Source organism: Thunnus maccoyii, chromosome 1 (genome assembly GCF_910596095.1).
Source record: "Thunnus maccoyii chromosome 1, fThuMac1.1, whole genome shotgun sequence".
Lineage (NCBI taxonomy): Eukaryota > Metazoa > Chordata > Actinopteri > Scombriformes > Scombridae > Thunnus > Thunnus maccoyii.
The window spans coordinates 34,128,432-34,140,497 of record NC_056533.1 but is presented as its reverse complement, the minus strand read 5'-3'; the positions used below and the strand labels follow the sequence as shown (position 1 = coordinate 34,140,497).

At 41.6% G+C, this 12,066-nt stretch overlaps 1 protein-coding gene across 1 annotated transcript in view; it reads left to right on the top strand.

Moving 5' to 3' along the window:
• Window positions 1-6,553, top strand: part of prmt3 (protein arginine methyltransferase 3) — a 60,103-nt gene extending 53,550 nt beyond the window's left edge. Inside the window, exon 16 of the mRNA XM_042412533.1 lies at window positions 6,292-6,553. Within this exon, the coding sequence (XP_042268467.1) occupies window positions 6,292-6,401 (110 nt within the window). The 3' untranslated portion in view covers window positions 6,402-6,553. The remainder of the gene's footprint in view (window positions 1-6,291) is intronic.
• The last annotated feature ends 5,513 nt before the right edge of the window (window positions 6,554-12,066 follow it).

Sequence of the window (12,066 nt, the reverse complement as noted above, 5' to 3'; positions counted from 1 at the left end):
TATGAAATTTATACATTTTCAGTTTTTATTGACATTGTCAGAAAGGTGATAATTCTACTTTATGTTTATTATTGAGGTCGTAGTGGGTGGTGGTGCTGTACTGGAGTGCATTATGTTGAAAAGTGTTCCTAATATTTTGCCCCCGACATTCACTGAGTATATTACTTCTCACAAGAGGATGAACCCTTTCAACTTTGGACATTTCCTTTAGCGCCACTTTAAGGCCAAAATCTCAAATGTTCAAATCCACTGGTTGGCAGAGTTTGCATTTTCTCCCTGTGTCTTTTTTTAACCTTGTGCCAGATTTTACAGTCAGCAGAACATCTGGGCTCTTGGAGGCATAGTGACATGTTATAATGTGGACACGAGCCAAGACGCAAACTCACACACACATGTTTGCAGCTTGAGCTCAGAATGAGCCGGTTTTGATTTCGGTCGAGCCGCGTCAAGCTTAAACTTATGTGAGCCGAGCAGTATGAGCAGCGTGAAGACGGAAACTTAAAGAGGATGAAGAAAATAAAGGCGAGGAGTGAGTGTGTGTGTGTGTGTGAGAGAGAGAGAGATAGAGAGAGAGAGAGAGAGCGAGAGAGAGAGAGAGAGAGAGAGAGAGAGAGAGAGAGAGAGAGGTGTTATTGATGTGCTCGCTCCACCCCGGTGCCCTGACAGTCCCCAGCCTCCTCGAGGGGCCGTAAACCAGAAATGGAGTTTTTAACAGCATTCACTGGCTGCTTGCTAGGCTCCTATGGTGTACTTTACAACACACACACACACACACACACACACACACACACTGCTCCTTTACACACTTCACAAGAGTACTTGCATACTGCTATACTCAACTCTCCTCTGGCTACAAGAGAAAACTTCCAAAAGTCACCTTGAAGATGACAAAACTCTCTCTTACAGACACACACACACACACACACACACACACACACACACACACACACACAGTGGCCTCTCCTCCTGGGTGTTGAGTAAGAAGCACCTTCAGCTCTGATCGACTGTAGTGAGGGCCGGGCATAAACATCCAGTGGTTTGTTTTAATACCGACTCTGTCTGTGGTGATTTATCGTGGCAGAGACCGAATCCTATTTGATGTGTTTGTACGAGTGCAGCAGTAATTAACTCTGAGGCTGCGTTTCTGTGGGAGGTGCCGGCAGAAGAGAGAAAACGCACGCAGCAGGCTGGAACAAAACATTCCTGCAAATCCTCCCGGCTGGCAGCGTAATAAATTAAACAGCGAATCATTTGTCATGCTCTGATGTGTTTGTGTAGCTCGAGTATTGAAGAGGAGGGTCCTTTTTTTTCACAGTTTTACCTACTTAATGTTCACCGAGAGAAAGGAGGTCACACTTTTTTTTTGGCAAGAAAGTCCCGTGATCCTTTGAGGTGAGGCGATGGCCTGGTTACCTGCGTTGAGGGCCACTGAGAGCAGCTGAAACAAAGGCGTCTGTCCTTTGTCAGGACTTTCATTGGACGGTCAGGTCTTTGTTCCCGCCTACTTTCATGACTCACCTCCTCTGTCTTTAGTAGTGCTGTAGCTCTTCCCAATCTCCTCTTTCCCCCCGCCCTCACCTGTCCCGACTCAGTTTTAAACACCCCTCCCCCTCTCGTCACCCCCCTCTCGTTTGAACTCCGAAGGTCCTTGAGCTGTCCAACATCCGTGTCGAGCCAAGCCTCGACTTCTTTGGGGCTGTAATTTAACACACAGGCTGGATTTGTGTTTGCAGAGTGATGCTCAGGATATACGGCCCATCAGTTCTACTTCTTAGCTTTGCACTGAACGTGAAAGGCCTGAGAGGTAAAACCGGAAGGTAGATTGGAACAAGAGGGAGGATGTCAAAGAGCCTGGGCTGAAATGCGGCTGTGAGCATCACCAGTGACAGAGATGGGGTCAAAAGTGGTTCAGCCATGCCGGTTTGGTATTTTTTTATGAGAGAAATGCATCCAAGTGTCTCATCTAAATGCTTTTGGTATTTAGAGGAGAGATCCATATCTGGAAGCATTGTATTAAAGCTCACAACTTTATTGTTTTTGTTCAGTCTCAGCGCTCTCATCAACCTCGTTTCAAGATGTTTTCAGTAAAAAAAAAGTTCTGATAACCCAACTATATTCCACCTGCTCAGCACCAAGCAGCAAACAGACACTGTTGGGGAACAAAGTGGAGCTTTTGGTGACTAAAGGGCCACATATTTTCTTCAGGAGATGGTGGAGACCAAACCGGAGCTAAAAGGAGAGTGAATATTAGATTTACATTCAGGAGGTAGCCAGAAACACAACTCCACATGAATGCTAATGTCAGTGTGTTTCAGCTGGATGTGTAAATCGACAGCTGTTTCCTAACAAATTTGTAATATCAACTTTGAGGTGGTATCAATGTTGTGTTTACAGTTTGTTGTGCTGACCCCCATTGGCCAAAAAAATCATATTAGGGTTAGGGTTAGGATTAGGGTTAGGGTCAGGGCCAGGGTTAGGGTTATGGTTAGGGTTAGGGTTAGGGTTATGGGCAGGGTTAGGGTTAGGGTTAGGGTTAGGGTATCACTATAAAGTATTACTATAAAGCTGAAGTTAACCTTTTGGTTCTCAGTTCCTGTGTCTTGCAGCAAAAACACTTCTCTCTCTTACACTTTTAGGCACTGGAATGATTAGTTGAATCCACCATCTGGCCAATACAACTGTGTCTTGCACTCCTTGTTTCTGTGTTAGTTTTGATTATTATAAAACCTTTGAGAATTTAAATTTTAAAACTCAGATGATAAAAACGTGTTGCTTCGGAGTAATGCTTTTGAACTCTGAATTCATTGGAGGAACACCCCTCGCAGTGATCAGATGAAAACAGTTAAACTTTTGAGAAGACATGATCAGCTGTCAAACTGCAACGGCCAACCAATGAATGACATGGGATCCCGGGAAACCATCTGTGTTACCGTCTACTATTTTACAGTTTCACAACTCTATGTCTTTTCATCTCCTTTAGCACCACTGCTTCACTGCGCCATATGTTTCTATGTCTGAACAGAGCTTTAGAGAGACTCTAGTGCTCTACTGCTCCGCTGTTTTCTCTGGAAATCTGTAAAAACTGAAAACGATGAGGCTTGAAGTACTTAAGCTACTTCCCCTCACTTTATGGAGCTGCAGATATGTGTGTAAGGTAAATGGTTAAAATGTAAATGACAACAGTTTAAATGAATCACTAATGCGAAGCCATGTATTTCCAGTGTAATTTCATGGAGAAGGACTGCGTTGAGCTGTTTCTGTGGGCCCGGTTGTGCTTAATGACACTGGCATGTTGATGTACGACATGGCAGCAAGAGCCCGGCTCCATTCCCCGACTCATTTCCACACATGGTTAACTCTTTCTCCCAGCATCTGAGGGGCCAGTTTACTGAAGGCACCGTGGCCCTCTTCCATGGGGAGTTTGGGCTGACTGATTACAGCAGAGCCGCTGTAGTCGCACCAGGACTCAACAGTCTGTTCAGTTTGTATGTTTTAATACTTAGATCTGAAACAGTTTGCTGCAGTTATTTTGAGGGCAAAGATCTTTGGTCCCAAACCACTTTTTTCTTCCTGTTGTTTTTTTTAACGAAAGGTTACTAAAGGTCAAGCAATTATTCCTTTGACTTTTATCGGCCTTTTGCCAACTTGAATTTGACTCCAGCCGTCCGCCGCCTCTCATGAGCACCAGGCTCTGTTACAGTTCCCAGATTACATCTAGTGCTAAATTGAGGCTTCTTGTGTAATTTCCTATAAAATAAGTGACAACAAATACAAAGATTGTTTGTTGTCTTTATAGATATTAAAAGGAATAGATCCAGAAATGGAGCAGGGCTAGAATATCAAGTTTGTACAGTAAAACAGATAAACTTGCAACATAGATGGCCGTTTCTTTTGGCTACATTTGGGACGTCTGCATGAGCATCACCTGATAATTGGAACAGAGGGAGAGTGAAGGAAGAGGAGCTGAAACAATAGATAATAACCAGCGGAAGATTTTTCTTTTCTTTTCTGCAGATTTGCATTTCAGCCAGATGTACACAGACCACACGTCAGCCTTCACTATATATTGAGCTCACTGGTGTTTAAGCCACAGAGAAAGCACAAAGCAGGCATGTGTTAGTGACCTTTTGTGTTAGTCAGGTTGTCTTTGTCCAGTTCATTAGTTCTGTGATGGAGTAGAGGGCAGAAGAACGTCTTTTAGCCTCCTTGCAAAGTTTCTGTCAGTTACAGTTTGTTTTGCTGAGCCAGAAATGTTAAAAGCTTAACTTTGATTCTCAAATCAGGTGTTTTGTCCAGTAATCCTTTCAACATGAAATACAATATACAGTCAAATACAAATTATAGTCAGAATTCAGCCACTTCTTCTTCTGATCTTCAAAAAGTCATCCACACATTCATAACCTTCCATTTAGACTACTCTAACTTGGTTTATTCATTATTTCTAAAATGCTGCAGCAAAGCCTCCTCTCCTAGTTTCAGAATCTTTACACTTGTTACCAGTGCGTTAAGGCACACAAGGACTTGGGACTCCTAGTTATATTTCTAAATGGCTAACTCACTGTTCAAGATCACTGGGTCTGAGATCTTCAGGCTGTTTCAACCAGATTGAGGAATAAAAGAGATTGTGGCTTCGCTATCAGGTCTCTGAAGCTTTTGAACAACCTCCCCGATGGGCGTTTGACACCAAACAAGTGAGCATGCATAGTTTGTGCAAGGAAGGGCATAAGATGAAGAGCATTACATAAATCATTACCCAGCACACAAAGCAGCTAACTAGGAGGCTCCTTTGGAATTAGAATATGGAATAAATTAACAGTCACAATATTGATTTTCTAACTCGTGCAGTCACAGCTACAGTTAATCTGGCACCATCATAACTGCTACTTCCTGTTGATGCTGCATCGCCATTGGACGTGCATTATATAAAAGCAGGGCAGAGCACACAGCGCCGTGGTTTGCGCCGCTACAAGAAGAGCACTGCAGCACTTTTCATCAAAAGCACTGCTCTCGCTCTGTGCAATGTTGCATTTCTGTGTTTAGTGTGCTCTAACCTCCAGCAATGACGTGCGCGTAGCACAAAGGGAGGAGGTGTGTGTGGGGGGGGGAGCATCCTTGTTTGCCGTTTGGATAAACATTAATTTACATCCAGCAGTCAAACGTGAAGTTGATCAGAGTGATTATATGTCATAATCATCATCGTCTTCTCCTGGCCTCCCGATTGCTCGTGCGTCTTACTGTAAATGCACTTCCTTCTCGCTGCCATCTGGAGATTTCACCAGGTCTGCATTCATAACACACTTACGCACAGTCTTGCTTATTAACATGTAGTAAACCATATTGCCTTTTACACACACATCATCATTTCTATAAGCACCATTGCATCTCTGCTCACACTGCAGAGGCCTGAGCTCAGCAGCACTGCACTGCTGCAGGGCAGCTGGAAGATTTCTTTTTTTTTTTATCAGCAATTGTTAATTTTTCTTCTATTATGAACATACTGATGATGATGATGTCACACACTGATGATGATGATGATGGCTGACTCAGTGAAATTGTTTCTGCCTTTTTAAGTCTGACATAAAGGCGTTGCTGTTATTGTCATGATATACTGAGGATTGTTATCAGCATGAAATAAAATGAGTAACAGTTTTATTTACTTGAACTTTTTTTCTGAGGTGAACACTCATTTACACCCACTTGAACATGAATTACTGTACATACGTGAATGCATAATTTGCCATTCAAAACAAATTCAGTCGGTTACCATAGAGAGAGAAGTCATGAGCTGCATCTGTAACTTGTTAAATTTGTTCATACAGCAGCTTATATTTATCTTTTTGGAATTTCAGAGCACCTTTTCCTCTTTCTCCTTGACATTTCATTTTTTGTTTTAACCCTGTATTAATGTTTTTGTTGTGAGTTCTTTAGAGGAACCTCACGCTTGAAATAATATTAGACTTAAACAGATAAGTGTTTGAAGTTCATTCGGCTGAACCAAAGTCCTGCTTCTTGTTCTAAGCGAACATGCACAGCAGGGACAGGTGACGGTGCCAAAACTCCAAATTTTAATTCAAACTAAACTCAACAGCAGCTGATTTTTGGTGATTAGAACACTTTTAAACACAGATGAGGACTCCAGAAAGTCTTACGTGTAGGTGCGTCAGATGATAAACTGACTGTGAAAGCACCAAAAAGACCTGCACGCTATATATATCTATATATATATAATATGGTGGTTACCATAGTGAAACAGTGTGTATTGATAATGGTTTTCCTGTGCTTCCTTTTTAGGGGAGGAGCTCAAAGGAAAGATCACCGTGCGTAAAAACAAGAAGGATCCTCGCTCACTGTTGGTCACCTTTGACCTCCAAGACAGGAAGCAGACCTACAGCCTGCAGTAAAGTCAGCTGACCAGAGAACTGTTAGAATAGTAAATGTACACAACTACATATAGGATTTTAATTAACCAATGGAGCAGTTGTTAGACTTAAACATGAGATGTTTGGATTATTTCTGTGCCTTGTAATAAAAAAACACAATGTTGTATGAGTTATTCTCCTTGTGAGTGTGTTTTATTAAGCATACAGTTAGATGATCATTGCCCAGTAAGCATCTAAGTTATATATAATCCTTGTTTCAATACTGTTTAAATAACTTTCAGTGTAAACTTTTGTTTCAGTGTGAAGCAGATCCTAACTACACATTCAAATATAGTCGTATAAATGCTGTTGAAACAAAGATTATATGAAACCAAGATATCCAATGGGGGTAATTCAGACCACTGTCATCATCCACCATAACTCACATGCCTCCTTTCTAATCAAATTGTCTTACTAAAACAAAAAACTGTTAGAGGAACTGGCTGCCAGCTCTTTCTTAAAGACATTTTGAGGTTTTTCCGAGTATTCCTCTTAATTTCCCTCCACATTCCTCCTCCTTATTGTCCTACTTTGAGCTGTGTAGGATCTCACCGTGGACATCATCCATCTTCCGTGAGTTTACTGGGACAATGCGAAATGAATTTAAGCTTTAAAAAGGCTGACTGAAGCCTCTTTACATACTTCATTGAGCAGCCCTGCTTACAATTAAAGATTTTTTTTCCTTGCTTCTCTCTCCCTGAGATGATGAATCCCGGACACTGAGAGAGTGTAGTCATCTGTGCGGAGGAGGAGCAGACTGTGGGGCCGGCTGCTTGTCTTATTGCAGACTTGCAGTCACCTTTTTCTGATGTATTTCTACTGCTTCTGTGTCCTCTCTGCCGTCGTATTAATACGGTCTACTCACATTAGCTGTGTGTGGTTTATGCTCACAAGAACAGGCTTTTCTGTGGAAGATGTGTGTGAAAGTTTGTTCAACAGGACTGCAGTTGTTTCCTAAATGTCTTGTCAGCTCTTCAACCACAGTCCATTGATTAGTTTCATTTTCAACCTGATGTTCTACCTGGATGAGATGAATCTATGCAGACTTGTTTTTGAAAGTTTAGCATGTTGAATCCCTGCAGGAGCCTTATTTTCCAAATGAACAAAGCATCTTGAGTATTTTTTGATTTATTATTTGGCAATGATTCAAATCAAACAGCTAAAACTGACTTTGCTGTGTTTGAAAATCTTAAAAGTGCTTTGGCACATTAAAAACACAGATATCACTTGCATCTCATAGGCTTTCTGATGCACATAGTGAGAGATTATATCTTTTAAAAGCTGTCTTATTTTCCTATAAAGTTCGTTTTGTAAACCCATTTTGCACCATTGCACATTCATAAAGAAAATGAATGTTATTTATCTTAACTTTAGTAGTTGCAGTAATTTGTTCTACTTTTCCAAACTTGATACTTCAGCTGTAGATGATTAATTTGCACCAATCGACAGCAGATTTATGTTGGGGTGGCTTATAGGCCCACTGTCTACTGAACAACACCTTTTTAAAGACCAAGTTGTTACCTAAATTGAGAAAAGGCCCATAAACTCAGGAAAATTTAGCTCATATTTGTTTTTAGGAGACTACAAAAACACACACATGAATGGGAAAGACACCGTTCAATAGTCATTATTACGTTTTAACCGTTTTTGCTGAACTAGTGGCACAAATTATCGCCTGAACTTGAACTGTAATGTGTGAAGGCTTTGTCACCCAGGACAGGACTGATGATGATGGTGATGGTGATGATGATGGTGATGATGATGATGATGGCAGCAGCCGTGGGCCTCTGGACGACCCCCTGCGCTGAATCACTGCTTTCCAGGCCCCTGCAGATGGATGCGTCTTCTTATCACTCAGGCGACAGTCGGAGTGATCAATTAATTACACGAGCTCATGTAATTAACGAGCACGAGGAGACACCCAGAATACCCCATCCACGAGACGGTTAGTTCAGCTGCTTCATCAAGACTTTAACTGGTCCAAAAAAATAAAAAATAAAAAAGAAATAGAACTGAGGCACCAATTTTAAGTCCAGTCTGCCAGACATCGATTCGAGCTTAAATTAAACAGATAAACAGTATTTTTAGTTTGTAAAGGTGGTTCTCTTTTGTGAAAATGATTAAAAGTTGGGAACCAGAATGAAAAATATTTTACATCAGCTGTTTTTGAAATCTCTGCAGGTTCCTTAATGCATGCAGCTCTGGCAGATGTGGCCTTTTTAAAAAAAAAACAAAAACAAAACTCTATGCGTAAAGCTCAGCAAACCATGTTCTGCTACATAGAGACAAGCTGGATGTATTGGCATGGTATGTATGTATGTGTGTGTGTGTGTATGTGTGTGTGTGTGTGTGTGTGTGTGTGTGTGTGTGTGTGTGTGTGTGTGTGTGTGTGTGTCACTCCCTGTGTTCAGCGGACTCTGGAAGAGGAGCAGAAATCAATTACAATTATTCTCTGTTGACAATGTAATTAAACTCAAGGCGGCGGCTAATACACCCGCTCCAGTCTCTTATCTGGAACGGACGGAGATTTACAAGCGGAGGGAGCGCAGCGTGCATAGCAAGTAAGCGGCCCCCGAGCGGGACTCTGCGTGTCCCAGTGTAAACCACTCCGGTCCCAGCGGGGAGACTGCCTGAAAGCTTCTCAGCTGTCGTGAAATCAGCGCAGGTTAAAAACAGGACAACCTATAAAAAACAAAACAAAACTGCAGCCTCGTTATTTTAATGAGTCTGTTAAAAAGCGAGCGGATGAGAGAATAGATCAAGAATTATCTGAGTTTATGAAAGCACAGGCCTGTAGTTACGCTATTCTTATGGGCTTTGGGTCAGCGCGTTAAACTAGCCTATTACAGTTTGATAAAAATATTTTAAAATGATAATCAATTGTTCTTTAAGATATTTGGATAGCCTGATTTTCTTGCCTTATAGGCTGTAGGCTATTATATTTGAGCAAGTGCTGAGTGACGTATTATTAGCCTATAATGATTTTAGCTCTGCATTAAAGCATCAATAAAAATGAGTATCTATTATTATTATTATTGTTATTATTATTATAAGATTTGACAAGGCAATTTGATTATTATAGGGTAATTATTATTACTATGAGGCCTATTATTATCCATTAGGCCTATATCTGTTATGTTCAGTTTGGCTTTACCTCTTAGGCCTATTCTCGAGCAATATCTAAACGTGGTTGCTAGGCAACTATGCATATGCCTAACCGTTTATTTTTCGTTAACATAGGCTATTTACAACTGGACGCTAAACACGTCTGAGTTTAGCTTCCAAAGTACAATCAGCCAATCAGAGGAGAGGACCGTCCGGCGCTAGTCTGCTTTATTGACAAAAATATTTCAGTGTTGCTGCAAAACGTCGAGATTAAACACTTGATATGAAATCAGTTTTCCCTGTCGTGTGTGTGTGTAGGCATGTGTGTGTGTGTGTGTGTGTGTGTGTGTGTGTTTTATGTGCAGCCTATGTAGGCCTACCATAGCATACGTGTGAATGTGTCTGTGTTGTCTACTGTATCAGTCTATGGAGGCCTGCAGATACAACTGTTTACAGTTAACGAGTTTCTCCTGAATTGATGAGACAAATGAGGCCGCTCGTGTATTTTTAGTTTGTGGATAAATAACCACACACTCGACTTGGATATGTATTACCCGGTTAAAGGGAGTCTTGGACAATGTTATGCGCAATGCAGTGTTTTAGGATCTCTACAGTATGGCACTTTTTTTTCCCTCCTCCGCTGTCACAGCTTCCAGTCCAGACTCCAGTGGTTGGCTCCAGTTACTCCTCACACACGTGATTTTAGAAAAAAAAGGCCTCCTTCTTGCGTAAGACTTAAACAAATGAGTAGCTTTATAAAGACCTCGCCCACTTTTTTTTTTAAAACTTTTTTTTCCCTTGATCAATGCTTCTATCGGTGACGCACAAAGGAATATAGAGCCTAGAGCGCGCCGTGCGTAAAACCTGCCAAGTGGAAAAACTATTTATAGTTCAGACCATTTTTAGCACATCGTTTTTAACAGTCTATTTTACATACACGACTTCCTACAATTACATTTATGTATGTATATAGATATGTATAATAATATTTATCTACAATGTCAGCCTCGTCTTCATATAGGCTAATAAACACTTTGCTTTTATAATCTAGTTTCTGAATCTATAGGCCTGAATGTTAAAGACGGAACAAGACAACGTTATTATATAAAAAAAACCCCAAAAGCTTGTGCACGGTGCATTCCTGTTCCCAGGAACTGCTACTGTAATAGTAACTGTACTAGAAAGACTCGACTCAGCACGATGCAAACACTAGTTGGACCCACATACCACTCTGATGCATCTGATCTCTTCCAATAATCTGCCTGAACCTGGAAATCTTTATCCTAAACGAGGTGTGTGTGTCTCTGTGTGAGTGTGATGCCTTTGTGTACGTGTGTAAGCATCTTACACATCCCTGGAGACAAGTGTATTAATCATCTTTGTAAGAGTACGTCCAGCGCTCACGCATGCACCGTGCGTAATCAGGAACGCACACGATTCACGCACGCATACACGCGCCCCCCCGTCGTGTTGGCGCCAGTTGTCCCTTTAAAAATCCGAATCCAAGGCCAATGATTTATCAAAGTCCTATTATCAAGAAAATGTCACGCGAAGGGCACCTTGCTCTGCACTGACGCAAACCCAGGTCTTTCCCACGGAGCCACGGAGCTATAGAAAAGCTTTGCACTTGGTGCTTTGCGCGGCTACAACCAGTCCGCTTCCAGACCTCTCTCGTCTTTTTACAGCTGTTTCCAGCCTGCCACCAGAGCTCTGCAAAAATGGTAAGTGTCTAAAAACATAATCTTTACTCTTTTTTTCCACCTGCGGTTTCAACTGTATTATGGACTCGTTGTGAGCTGTTTTAATATTAATTTGATACTTTTTTTTTTTTTAACGCAGTTTGGCACGTCGAGGTACTTGCGCTGTCCGTGGTGCTGAAATGCAGCTGCTGCCACATTAAAAACTTTCTGCACTTAACTTCATTCTTTCACCATTTTCCTCTTTCTGTAATGACTGTTTTTAAAGGTTTAAATTGGAAAGAAAGTTTTATTAATTCGTTTTCTATTGAAACAGAAGAGATTACAGCCAGGTGCAATTATTTCCCCCCTACTAATTAACAACACAGCTAAGCATTAATCAATCAACTGTTTTTTGAACCTCCTTTTTTTTTTAGATTCTCGTTGCTTTTCTGGCCGCTTTCCCGCACCCCCCCCTCAAAGCTAAATTTCAGGGAGTCATTTGTAATTCCGCCGCCCCCGGTCCGCTCACTGCTGTAAAGCCGGCGATCTAGCATGCCTGCCGGGGAGAGCGGAGCTGCCGAGAGACCCACAGCAGCTTGTCTATTGCCCATAAAAATCAGTGGATGTGTGTGGCTGAATGACATGAGGGGGAAATGGGGCGTAAAATTAAAGAATCTTGCAGAAAGGGAGAACTGGAGAAGCAAAGCAACCCCCCTCCCTCCAACACACACACACACACACACAGGCACTCACACACATACACTCCCAACATACCCGGTAGACTGTGAGCTGAAACTGTAGAGCAGCTAGAGCCACAACATGCTGCAGAAAAACGTTGCAGAAACAGAATTCAACATTTTTAG